The 12664-nt window shown below is 37.7% G+C and overlaps 1 protein-coding gene across 1 annotated transcript; it reads right to left on the reverse strand.

Moving 5' to 3' along the window:
• Positions 1-822: 822 nt before the first annotated feature.
• On the reverse strand, positions 823-6266 carry LOC131308084 (protein NUCLEAR FUSION DEFECTIVE 4-like). The gene is made up of 3 exons (XM_058334904.1): positions 5860-6266; positions 4342-5219; positions 823-1536 (listed from the first exon to the last, which is right to left on the reverse strand). Exons 1-3 carry the CDS (start codon positions 6187-6189, stop codon positions 1068-1070), a joined length of 1677 nt encoding a protein of 558 aa, XP_058190887.1. The 5' UTR covers positions 6190-6266; the 3' UTR covers positions 823-1067.
• Between the last annotated feature and the right edge of the window lie 6398 nt (positions 6267-12664).

Genomic DNA, 12664 nt, shown 5'->3' on the forward strand with positions numbered 1-12664 from the left:
AGAAAGACCGATATGATTATGACAGGAACATATTTATTACTCCCTTAGGGATATTGTTTAACTTACTTCATGAAGTACCTCCGTAACCATATTCGAAATGATCCGCCCGAAGAACCCGAATGCACTTGAGAGAGAGAGAGAGAGAGAGAGAGAGAGAGAGAGAGATATGAGGAGTGTACATGTCATTGAAGTGGAAATAGCATAGCTTTGAAGGTAAAAAAGAAAAAGAGAAGAGAAGGATCGCCATCTTTGAAGCAAAATCAATACTATCCAAATTTAGCCACTTTCCCTTTGGCATGGGTATTTCTAAGACCTACAAAACATTTTTGAATCCAACATGAATTTGTCACCCCCTTGGGAAATGGGGCGAGTTTTTTGCTCTGTAAAACACTTAAACTTATCCCGATTATTTATTGCGGACCAAAAATCCACATCATACACGACCGTTTGCCAAGTATCCCGATTCTTTCCCAATGGTAATTGCTTGGTTTGCTTTGAGGAAAAACCAGCTTATGGATCTTAAGCAGGCTGGCAATGCAAGTTATACATGCAGTAAAAGGGCTTTCAATGAATTTGGATCAGGCCTGCAAAAGGATGCCTGTGAGTACTTTGCTGTTGCCTTTTCTTTCTTAGCCCATTGGCACGCTCTTTGTAAGCCCACTTGTGATTTCTCCTTTTTCCTGGTCCTGGGGGGTGGTAAATAGCGAGAACTATACATCACATGCAGTAGTCATAATGAGCAGCCCTTATCATCAAAAGATGAGCAGATTGGTTTGGCCCAAACGAAATGAGAAAATGCAAGCCTACAATCGAGAAATTCAGTTTGAGTCCAAAAGCTAACCTTGGTTTCAGGATAGCCAATCTGAAGTGCATTATTGGAACATTCAGCTAAAATGTGTTGGAGAACACATCTAACTGATAACCAAAAAGAATTGAATTGGTTACAACAACAACGCTAAGGGGATAATCCAATGCCAAATCCTGGGATGGGATGGGATGGGATATCATCGAGTAAATTTGCATCAATCAATCCCATACTACATATTTTCTTCCTATTCGACCATCTTTTAAGACAAGGCCATTGATTTCTTCGCCTTCTTGCTAGCGTAAATCTTGGCATAGACCACCTTCGTCCTAATAACCAGCAAAACATCCAAACCGAATCCAATTACACAAGCAACAGACATGAGCACAAACACCAGCCTGTAACAATGTGCCCCAGTGCAAGTGTTGCCCCCTCCGGCGGTGGCTGTAGCCTGCGCATCGTATAAGTATCCAGCAAGAAGGCCAGAAAAGAGGAAGGAGCCAAGCGGAAGGTTGAGGATTAGAACGTTGTAGACCAGACCATAGTATTTGAGCCCAAATAGTTCAGAGGCAGTGGGAACCGTGATAGCAAGTCGGATCCCGTAGCATATTCCGACAACTATTGAGCCAATGTATAGAGAGCCTGGCAAGGCCACAGCCATGATAATATAGCCAACGGCCATCAGAATTTGAGAAGCTGCATTCCAAAGAGGTCTCGGTGTTCCTGCTATCCTGTTACATAGAAAATGAGAATTAAATATGGACTAGTTGCTTCAATAGAATGTTATGTTAGAACTTGTTTGATTACTACGAGGGTCAACCTCTTGTCCATAGAAGTCGAACGCTAGACCTCACGCTCCTTTGGAGCACTGCACGACCATTGGGACAAACCCCAAGGTCGATGGAGTAGCTGTTAATTGCCTAGAAAGTTCGGATGTTGACTTGATTATAGTAGAGGTCTATATTTAGAAAACCATGTGAGCATCAGTTTCCATTGTTGGTACACAAGATTCAGCAAGCAATATTGTCAGTTTGGTAAACCAGAGACACATGGGTTTGTGGTCTATGTTCTTTATGAGGCCCAAACGAACCCTTTAAGCATAGACAACATTTCCCTCTCTCATTTACTAATAATTTGACACCCTTTTTTTGCTTTTCAAGATAAAATTCTTATCCTGCTGTTGTAAGCAACCTAACAAAAAACAAAACTCTAAAGGAAACAGAAAGAAAGAGAGCAAGCCAACAAGATGCACGGCTACCATAATAAGGGTTTAAATTTCCGAAATTGAGGATCCACAAATAATATCCCTACCCTAATGAAATTTGATCTTTACAGAAATAATTAAGAACGTGAGGCCGACGGACTTTAATTTTGTGAAAGTTGAAAGTCTTCCCTCGGTATATTTTCCTCAAATCACAAGCAAGAAATCACTAGCGACGGTAATAAGCCTTTCATAAAGTTCATTTCTTCCAGAAACAAAAACCAAAAACTTTTGCCAACGTAATTTGATTGCAGTTTGCAACTACGAACTTTAGACCCTAAAAAATCAACCCACCAAAGCATTAGAGTTTGAATAGAGAAAAGTAATGCCAACTGCGGATACGAAATCAGTATCAAAGCTGACAAGCATGCAATTTCACCACTAGGCCCACTTGCACTCCTTGGTAGCATTCTTTCTTTCTTTTTTGTTTTTTTGGTCAAATGGAAATTAATTGGTTGCATTCTTTCAACTCTCAACTTCTCAACCCCTAGTTTAATTTACCAAATCCAAGGAAGTTTTGTTTACTGGTACTCCAATTCTTAGCTTAGCCCTGAAGGCTGAAGCTATGGAGGAAAAATGAGACCCAGTATCTCTATCTCTTGCTGGTTTGATTACTACGAGAGTCAACCTCATGTCCATAGAAGTCGAACCCTAGACCTCACGCTCCTTTGGAGCACTGCACGACCGTTGGGCCAAACCTCAAGGTCGTCGATGGAGTAGCTGTTAGTAATTGCCTAGAAAGTTCGGATGTTGACTTGGTTATAGTAATAGAAGTCTATACTGTGTGAGCATCAGTTTCCATTACTGGTACACAAGATACGGCAAGCAATAGATTATTGTCAGTTTGGTAGACCAGAGACACGTAAAGGGTTTGTGGTCCTCGTTCTTTTATGAGGCCCAAAGGAACCCTTTAAGCAAAGACAAGACAACATTTCCCTCTCTCATTCACTAACCCTTTTTTTGCCAACCTTTTTTGGCTTTTCAAAAGTAAAATTCTTATCCTGCTGTGCTGTTTGTAAGCAACCCAACAAAAAAATCAAACTCTTACTATTAAAGCAAACAAAAAGAAAGAGAGCAAGCCAACAAATTCGTAGATATATTCCTATAGCATAGTACCATCACAAGGGTTCTAATTTCCCGAATATATTTAGGATCCACAAATAATAAATATCCCTAATGAAATAAAAATTTGATCTTTATTTTTATAGAAATAAACTACTAGTATATTAAGAACGTGAGGTTGGCTGATGGACTTTGATTTTGTGAAAGTCTTCACCTCAGTATATTTTCCTCAAATCACAAGCAGGAAATCACTAGTGTCTGTAATAAGCCTTTCATAAAAAATTTAAAAAAAAAATCATTTCTCAAAAAAAAAAAAAAAATTTCCACTTTTGCCGACGTAATGTGATTGCAACTACCCACTTTAGACCCTAAAAAATCAACCCACCAAGGAGTTAAGAGTTTGAAAAAGAGAAAATAATTCCAACCGCGGTTGTAACGAAATCAGTATCAATGCTGACAATTCCACCACTACCCCACTTGCACCCGTTGGTTGCATTCTTTCTTTTTTTTGGTAAATATATAAAAAACAACATGCTGCATTAACTCTCAACTACTCAACCCCTAGTTTATTTAAAATTTACAAAATCCTATTTAAGTTTTTTTTACTAGTACTCCAATTCTTTGCTTAGCCCTTAAGCTATGGAGCACTTCCGACATGAAACCACATAATATGCATATATCAGCATATCAAACTCAACAATTGTCTTAGGTGAATTGGTATGTGAAATTATCTTTTTACCTTCCTCCAAAACGTATCAAACTCAGAGCATCTCTCGTTGATAAATCAATAGATGTGGGCAAAAAAAAGAAGTTCCGATTTCTTTTACCACCATCGCTTACCGACTTAAGTTCCGGAACAAGTGTAAAGCCCATGAAATCACTGCCTTTGCCACCAGAAAGCTTGGTCTAAAAGAATCAATCTTTCTCAAGTTAAGAAGCCAGAGCAAGTTCATGTGAAAGTTCAACTAATACTCGATTTGGATATTAGCTTGATACGAATTGTTAGATCCATCCTAAAGTTAACTTTCGGCCCAAACAATAATCCAACATGGTATCAGAACTGTGATTTCGTTTCCAAAACTAAAATTTTCACACATACTATAATTTCTAACAATAAAACGGAATAGTCAACGATTTTAGCAGACTGTCGAAGCAAGTACGGAGAAATTATATGAATCTGACAGGAAAGATAATTTATCACTTGGGAACTTACTTGATGAAGTACTCCGAAACCGTACCCGAAATGATCCGCCCGAAGAACCCGAATATACTCAGGAGCGACACAAATATGGACACATCCGTGTACCCGAGTGCCAATCCGATTTGCCCCATATTGTTCATAACCGTCAAACCCGTCCCCACTCCGCACAGAAACGACACGAACAGAATCCAGAAATCAACCGATCTCAACGACTCGAATATCGTGTGTTCCTCTCCGATCACCGGCGGCCGCCTCTCAACCACCACCACCGCCTCTGTCGCCACCTCCTCCGCTTCCTCTTCCTCCGTCTCCTCCTTCTTCTCTGTTTCTTGAACAGCGATACTTTCTTCATCCAATAACAGCGGTTCGGTTTCGGTCACGTGACCCTCCACGTCTGAAATCGAGCCTGAACCGGACCGAACCTGGTTCTTGATTGATATATAGATTGGTATCAACAGAGGTGAGGCTAACAGGAATAAAAGAATAATAGCAAATGCTAATGAAAAGGAGCTGCTGTGGGTCCCCGTGACGTCGTATACCAAGAGGTACACGGCGACGATAACGGCGAGGGTGTTGATGACGCCGAAGTAACGGACTTCTTCTTTCTCCTCGACGGCGGTGGAGGACGGCGGAATTTCGCGGAGGAAGAGGGCGGCGACGAAGCAGACGGCCAAGGGGATGACGGCGAGCATGAAGAGGAACGTCGAAGCGTCATCGGAGAACAGGGCAACGCATAAGTCGGTGAAAATTGCGGTGCTTAGACCCACATAGCCTTTGAGGATTCCTGAAACGGGTCCCCTGTTTTTTCTGAAGTTTCGAATGCAGGTGACCAGGACGGCCGTGTTCATCCATGTGGTGCTGTTGCCTCCTAAGCAGAGGAATATACACATCTGCGCTCACAATTTCAACAACGATTTGTTAGGTACTCTGTAAAAAGATGGAAACTTTTGATTGTGGGTGAAAGGTTCAGTGTGTAAAGATTGAAACTTGTTTCATGTAATAATCAAGAAAGTGTTTGTTAAGTATCGCAATGAAGCAGATGAAATAATTATGGATTGATTGAAACTTTTTCGGTTTTTTATTGATAATTAACAACTGGAGTTGGTTGCTTATAAAGCGATTGAATTGTATTTTGAGGAACAGTATGATAGGAAAGAGGAGGAAGGAATAAAAACTATAAATTTTCATTTCATTTCTTACCAAATTACTCAATCCAAAGGGACCTTGTGAGTCTCAATGATGAAGGTGAGATTGTGGGTTGATTAAATAAAGATTGAAACTTTTCCATTTTGCAGTCAAGAAAGTGCTCGTTCAAATGTCGCCATGAAAAAAGTGAGATAGAGGGTAAAGATTGATCAATCTTTTACATGCTTGCAGTCAAGAAAGTTATAAATTGCTTGATTAAATGTCTCAAACGAAGAAGGTGATATTTTGGGTAAAGATTGAAACTTTTTCATGTGGTAGTGAAGAGAAAGTGCTTGATTATTTAGAAGTGTGGGAATAAAGAAGGTGAGATTGTAGGGGGCTCACCGCCCAATAAGGCAGAGGACTGATGATCTCAGCGACAACAAGCCATTGGACGCCGTAACCGATGAATCCTTCGATGCCCCCGATGAGGAGGAGGAGAGAAGGGGAGATGTGGTCGGAAGCAAGGCCGGGGAGGAGGCCGAAGGCTTTCCCGACGTCTTTGGCGACAGAGAGGTTGTTGAGTTCAACTTGAGTGAGATTCATTAGGGTCTTGAGGGCGTCGGAGTAATTCGAGAAGGTGTAGTTGTTGCCGGATATGGCTTGAACCCACACGGCCATGACAAATCCCAGCCATTTCGCGGCGGCAGTCGACGGCGTTATTGTGAAACCCATATTTTGATTTTTTTGGAAACAAACCGTCCTCAGAAGAATTGAAGGGACGCTGCACTGAAAAAGAGGAGAGACGAGACTGAGAGAGTGAGAGAGTCTTGCTAACGCTATTTATAAAGAAGAGTCTTTTGATTAAAAATGGGAAAAAATCTTTTAGTGGGATGAACGTGGTTAATACTCCGTATGTGATTTCTTTTATTTCTGATTTTTTTAGATAGTAATAATATCAAAATTGTTTTTGTTGGTATTAAAATTTCGGTGCATAAAAGTCATATACACTACATATGGTACAAGTTTTTTGTGCACTGTAATTTTGACATCAACAAAAATAATTTTAGTATTATCATTTCCTTTTTACCCCTCCATCACCCCATTTTTATAAAATTTAATACCTACCGTCAACCCCCTTCAGGTTTGCTGCTATCATATTTTTCAATAACGCGCAATATCATTAACCGCGCAATATTATTCATCATAATTTAGAATACTCAAAATAAAAATTATTCTTAGTTTCTGTTAACGGCTAAAATATTATATTTATTATTATATATATATATATATATATATATATATATATATATATATATATTATGCAAAACTAAACTCAAAAAAAGAAATTGGATGAGGCCAAGATGCCCCAGGATAGCTGACATGGACTTGCATTTGTTAATTCTAACTACCCCAACCCTAAGCTATACAAAAGTATGAAGTTTAAACCTTAACCAAATTTTGTGATTCCTAAATGCAAAAATTGGTACAACACCACATATAGTATGATTGGTTTGTTACTCTTCTTTCTGAGTGAGAGTTTTAAGTTTGAATCTCCTGCACTGCCGGCTCTGAGCTAAGGCCCAAGAGGCTTGGGCCTTAAGCCCCCAAAAACTGTCAATAAAACAGGGCCCACACTTATTTGTAAGATAGTATATATGTGTTAATTTGGGGCCCAATTTTAAACCCAAAAAGACATTCTACACTTAAGGCTTAATGGCCCAGAAAAATGGAACACGGAACCGTTGGAACGCAAGAAAAAAAAACAAAAAGGAGGAATAACAAAAAGTCGCAAGATTGCCAAAATCTTTGGGGCCCTTCAAAATTATTCAATGTGGTGGGTGCATGAATACATCTTTTTTCCCCCCTTAAACGCTACTACTCTGGGTGCCTGGGTTGCTTATAGAATCCTATTGACTATACCCATTACCGTTGCCTCCGGAGAGAGAAGTTTTTCAAGGTTGAAGTTGATCAAATTTTATCTTCGCCCAACTATGTCACAAAAAAGGTTAAATGGACTGGCCATCCTATCCATCGAGAATGAAATGGTAGAGGAGATTAATTGTGAGGGCATAATTAGTACTTTTGCTGCTAAAACTTCAAGAAGAGTGATGTTTAAGTAAAGATAATGATGCTTTTGAAATAGTGTGATATGTTGTATTTTTTGTTGGGTTTTCCACCTTAAATACATGTATTTGGTTTTGAAATTAAAGTTCATTTATCAACTTTTTATTTGATTTTCGTTTACAATTATTAAGGGCCTCACTTTCGAAGATCGTCTTAGTCTCTTAGATCTCCAAAATCTCTGAGCCGGCCCTAATCTTCTGGCAAAGCAAAATTGCAAAAGTTGGTATTAAGAGCAGTTGACTAATAAAATATTGGTGTGCAAAACTGACTCAATAATTAATTGATATATATGAAGTACAAAATCTAGTATGAACAAGAGATATTAATAGCACAAGTAACAAACAATTTAAATAGAGTAATTTGTTTCCTATGAACATTTTCTTCACGACGCAGCCTAAGGGTACGTAGGGAAAAAAATTCCAGTGCCGTGTAGTGCCCGTTCGCACATCCGAGCCATCCATTTCATTTTTGAACGGTTCAGATTTGGAGAGAGAAAATGAGAGAGAGTGTTGGGGTGAGAGGAGAGAGAGGGTTTCAATCCGAGCCGTCCAAAAGTGTATCGGACGGCTTTGATGAGCCGAACGGATACCACGTGGGATACACCCGCTCGGCACTAAAAAATCTCTCGTACGTAGGAGTTATGAATTTCATATATTTTGAAATCTACCAACGGCAATCCCAAGGGGGTGCAAGGGGTCACTCGCGAGTCCCCTGCGCAACTCCAAAAAATACTCTCGCGTATTATAACAATTTTTAAGTTAATTAGGAAAAAATTTATAGAATTTGCTACTGCAAGTCCTTTGAGAAAAAAAAACTCGCAAAATTTCTTTACTTCGCATGTATGGGGTAAAAATCTCCAAAATTTCAAGTAATTAATCATGGTTTAGGTTGCATATATAAAATTAAACGGTAGCTTTGCATATACACATAATATCGTATTTTCTTTGGATCTCATGAGTAATAATATATACTTATAAAATATATTTTTATAATCAATATAAAAATGCATTTGATTTGGGCATCTCCTAAACACAAATACATACGCCACGGTCTACTAAATAAACATCTTGAATTATCACATAGGACCTTTTGCAGGGGCGGACCCCAGTTGGGCACGTGGGTGGGGTCATGTGCCCCACGCCTTTTTAAAAAATAATAATAATAATTTAGATATAAATAAATAAAAAAGTTATTAACACAAACCATTTAGCATGGTGTTGCGGTCGCTCCAAGTTGTGAAAAGTTCTCGGTGACCGGATTTGATTCCCCTGTTTTTTCTTTATTTTTCTATTTTCATTCTACCTTTTATCTTTATTTGTCTATTTTTGTTCTACCTCTTTCCTTTATTTCTTCATTTTTATTCTACATCTTTCCTTTATTTCTCCATTTTTGTTCTATCTCTTATTGTTTTCCTCCCAATCCACAATATTATGAAAATTAAATTACTATATCATTTACTTTACTTGCTCTTGACTTTGACATTAATCTTATAATTGTCACCGCGACAGTTGAAATGGTATTTTTAGCCATGAAGATTGTGAAAAATCGGTTGCGAATAAAATGAGTGATCAATATTCAATGGTTGAATGATTATTTAGTAGTGTACATACAGAAAAATATTTTTTAAAATTATGAATAATAGGTGCCCTAGAATATAAAATTTCTGAATCTGCTACTGACCTTTTGTACATCTTATTTTGTGTCTTGAGAGATCGTCTCCTTGATTTCTTGAGCAGAACCCCATGTGCGCCAATTCCTTATAGTATTATCAGGAGTAATGCTACACGCACAGCAAATGTGCACAGATTTTGTATACAGATTTTTTGTGAGGCCCACTACGGGTCCCACACAAATAATCCGAGCCGTTCATTAAATGTAAAACATTTTTTCAAGGGCCCTCGCAAAAAAATCAGCTCAATCCGATACTCATACATGCTTGATTCAATCATTTAACTTTTCATTCGAATCTCAGGATAATGAAAAGTTAAATGATTGAATCAAATACTTATAGATATCGGATTGAGCTGATTTTTTGGTGGGGGCCTTTGAAAAAATATTTTACATTTAATGAACGGCTCGGATTATTTGTGTGGGACCCGTAGTGGGCCCCACAAAAAATCTGTGCACATTTGCTGTGCGTGTAGCATTACTGTATTATCAGTCAATGATTTTGTGTCTTGAGAGATCGTCTCCTTGATTTCGTGAGCAGAACCCCATGTGCCAATTCCTGATAGTATCAGTCCATGGTGCATGTTAATTATATATAAATAATAGACACTGGTACCAAGATAGAGAGGATCAAAAGAAAGTCAGTGATCCCTCAAGCAAGATAATTATAATTTTTTGCATGTTTAATGCATTTACAGAAAGAGCTACAAAGTCAACGATTCAAAATTCAAATCACCAAATGAAACGACGTTGGATTTCAATTTTGATAACATGAGGGAAGTATAAAATGATGCCGGGTTTCTTGTTTGATAACGAGGGATGAATTTTTTGCGCATATGTTTCCATGTTATCGGCAGTGCCGACTCAAAGATATTTGGAGTCCAGAGCAGAAGTCCCAATAGGGGGCCATCTACCTCTCCATCTTCGAACTAAATTTTGCGAAATGTTGAGGAGAATTCAGGGAGTGGAGATTCAAAAAACACATCTCTTAAAGCACTTAGAGGATCTAAACTATCACATGACCAATAAGATATTACTCAAAGGCAATTGAAACTCCTCAGTATTATTTAAACTATAAACTGTATTTTTTGGAGCTCTCCTCGGACCAAAAGAATTAGGGGCCGGAAGCTCCAAATTTCTCGACTTCTCCTCTAAGCGAGCTCTAGTTATCGGCTCGATTAGGAAATTGATTGATGCTCTGGTAGAGACAGACAGCACAGCATTCCTTTAGGTTTTTGTCGCACTCAGCCAGTACCACGGATGATTAACAACGAACGGGCCATGTTAATATGCGATAAGACCGTACACATATAGGTGGGGGGTGGGCCTCTCTATAATAAGACCATTGTCTTATCAGTTATCAATTCTGTATATCCTTTTCCGTGTGAAAGTGAAAGTGAAAGTGTCCGGACAGTGCCGCAACCCAATTTTGCTGTTTACTTTAATGCCAAGGACAGTATACTAGTATCCGGTGTGTATGAGTCCACATATTTATCGTGTGAAATTTAGATGCATAGTATTATTATTGACATATTTATATTTGGATTTGCGCACTTTAATATGTGTTGTATTTTGGCTCGGTATTGTCTTCTTAAAACAACAAGTTTAGTGTTACACGCAAAAACATAAACACTTAAATGTGAGTCTGCGTGCATTTGTGTTTGTGCAGTTGTGTAGTGTTTTAATATTCCCCCTCTCCTACCAGCTCCACAAAGTAAAAGTGATCACTCATCACTTAATGTTTTGTCAAGTCACGATCATTCTTTACCTACCAATTTTACTCCATTATTTGTTGCAGGATAGTGATTTTTGCACTTCACAAATTAGTTCAGGTATTTATTTGTGATGTGCGAAAATCAATTCCCTTTAGTGAATTATAGTAATTGCAAACAAAATCACAACGGAAGCTAGCTCCAGATAAGGGCGATGGTTAACGGAGTTTCACCAACGATAGCAATTACGGCAAAGAAGATGACAACGATCGTCGTGTATATTTTAGATTGATGATGATCTTGATCATATCCAAAATTCATTCTTGGGCAAATTTGACAGTTATCTAATACGATCATTAGTCTTTTGTGGGGTTTCGCTAGATTTTCTTTTAATCCTATGAATTTGTTTTTTTTTTTTTTTTTTGTTGCTTATTAGTGGTTTGGCTATTCAGGCCAGTAAAACAATGCAATTAATTGTATCTAATTTAATCAATGTACATTGCATTAATTTTTTCGTTCCCAAAAAGGAAGAGGATCCTTCACTTCGTCAAGACAGTCCAATTAAGGCTATATGAGTCTTTTTCCTAACTCATGTTGATGTTCGAAATCTTTTATTTTGTAAAGTTCATAAAAAAGTTGTATAAAAAATAATGTTGACCAAATTTGTATCCACATTACTTTAGAACACACTTATCTACCAGACAAGTACGTGTTGCGAAAATGTTTTTTTGAAATAAATGTGTTCCTGAAATTCGTTTGATCATCTAGAAATTCAATCAACATGATCTCATGTGCGCTTAAAGTATTATGAACATGATCTAAAACTTATATAAATATAAATATCTTGACAAGCTCTAAAAAGTAAAACGATTTCAATCATTAAAGCGAACTTCCAAAAGATAATAACCCTCAATAGGACCGGCCAATCCCAAAGAGGATCCTAAACGATTTCAATCATTAAAGCGAACTTCCAAAGGACAATAACCCTCAATACGACCGGCCAATCCCAAAGAGGATCCTATCCAATTCACAAAACTACAAAAGGGTTAGTATTTGGAGTAGAGTATTAGGCCATCCACAGTGGTATAATCAAAAATAGATAATCAAAAGTTGACACATCAGCGTTTGATTATTCACTTAAGAGATTGCTAAGCTTAACAATGTTGAGGTTCACAATGGTCACTTCTAGTCTATAACCAAAATAACGGGTCCACTACAATTTCACACAATCTCTCTCTCCCCTTTTGTTTCCCGCCATTCATTTCCCTCCATTACGTTTTTTTTTTGGGCAAAAATATATCGAATATATGATGTTCTTCCTAGAGTTATCTATCAAAACAACACCGATTTTTTTTTCTTCCTATTCCTATAGCCTATATCACAAATTCACCACTCTCTTAATCTTTCAAAAAAAAAATATCAGATGTGTTCTTAAATTTGGAAAAGAATACAAGGTTCTTCCTCTTCTTTTTTTTTTTTTGCAAGGTTCTTTGTTTACTCAACCATAGGGGGAGGAACAAAAAAATGAATAACCACTTTTTAGTCAAAAAAATCAATTTTTTTTGTGCTAAAAAGTGATTATTTATCAAAATACTTGGGTAAAAGTAAAAAAAAAAAACACTTTTCCCGATTCCTCTCGTTGAAACGAATTAATAACCTATAAAAGTTTGGTTCAAAACAAAAAAATGTGATAAAAATTCAAA

Source organism: Rhododendron vialii, chromosome 11a (genome assembly GCF_030253575.1).
Source record: "Rhododendron vialii isolate Sample 1 chromosome 11a, ASM3025357v1".
NCBI lineage: Eukaryota > Viridiplantae > Streptophyta > Magnoliopsida > Ericales > Ericaceae > Rhododendron > Rhododendron vialii.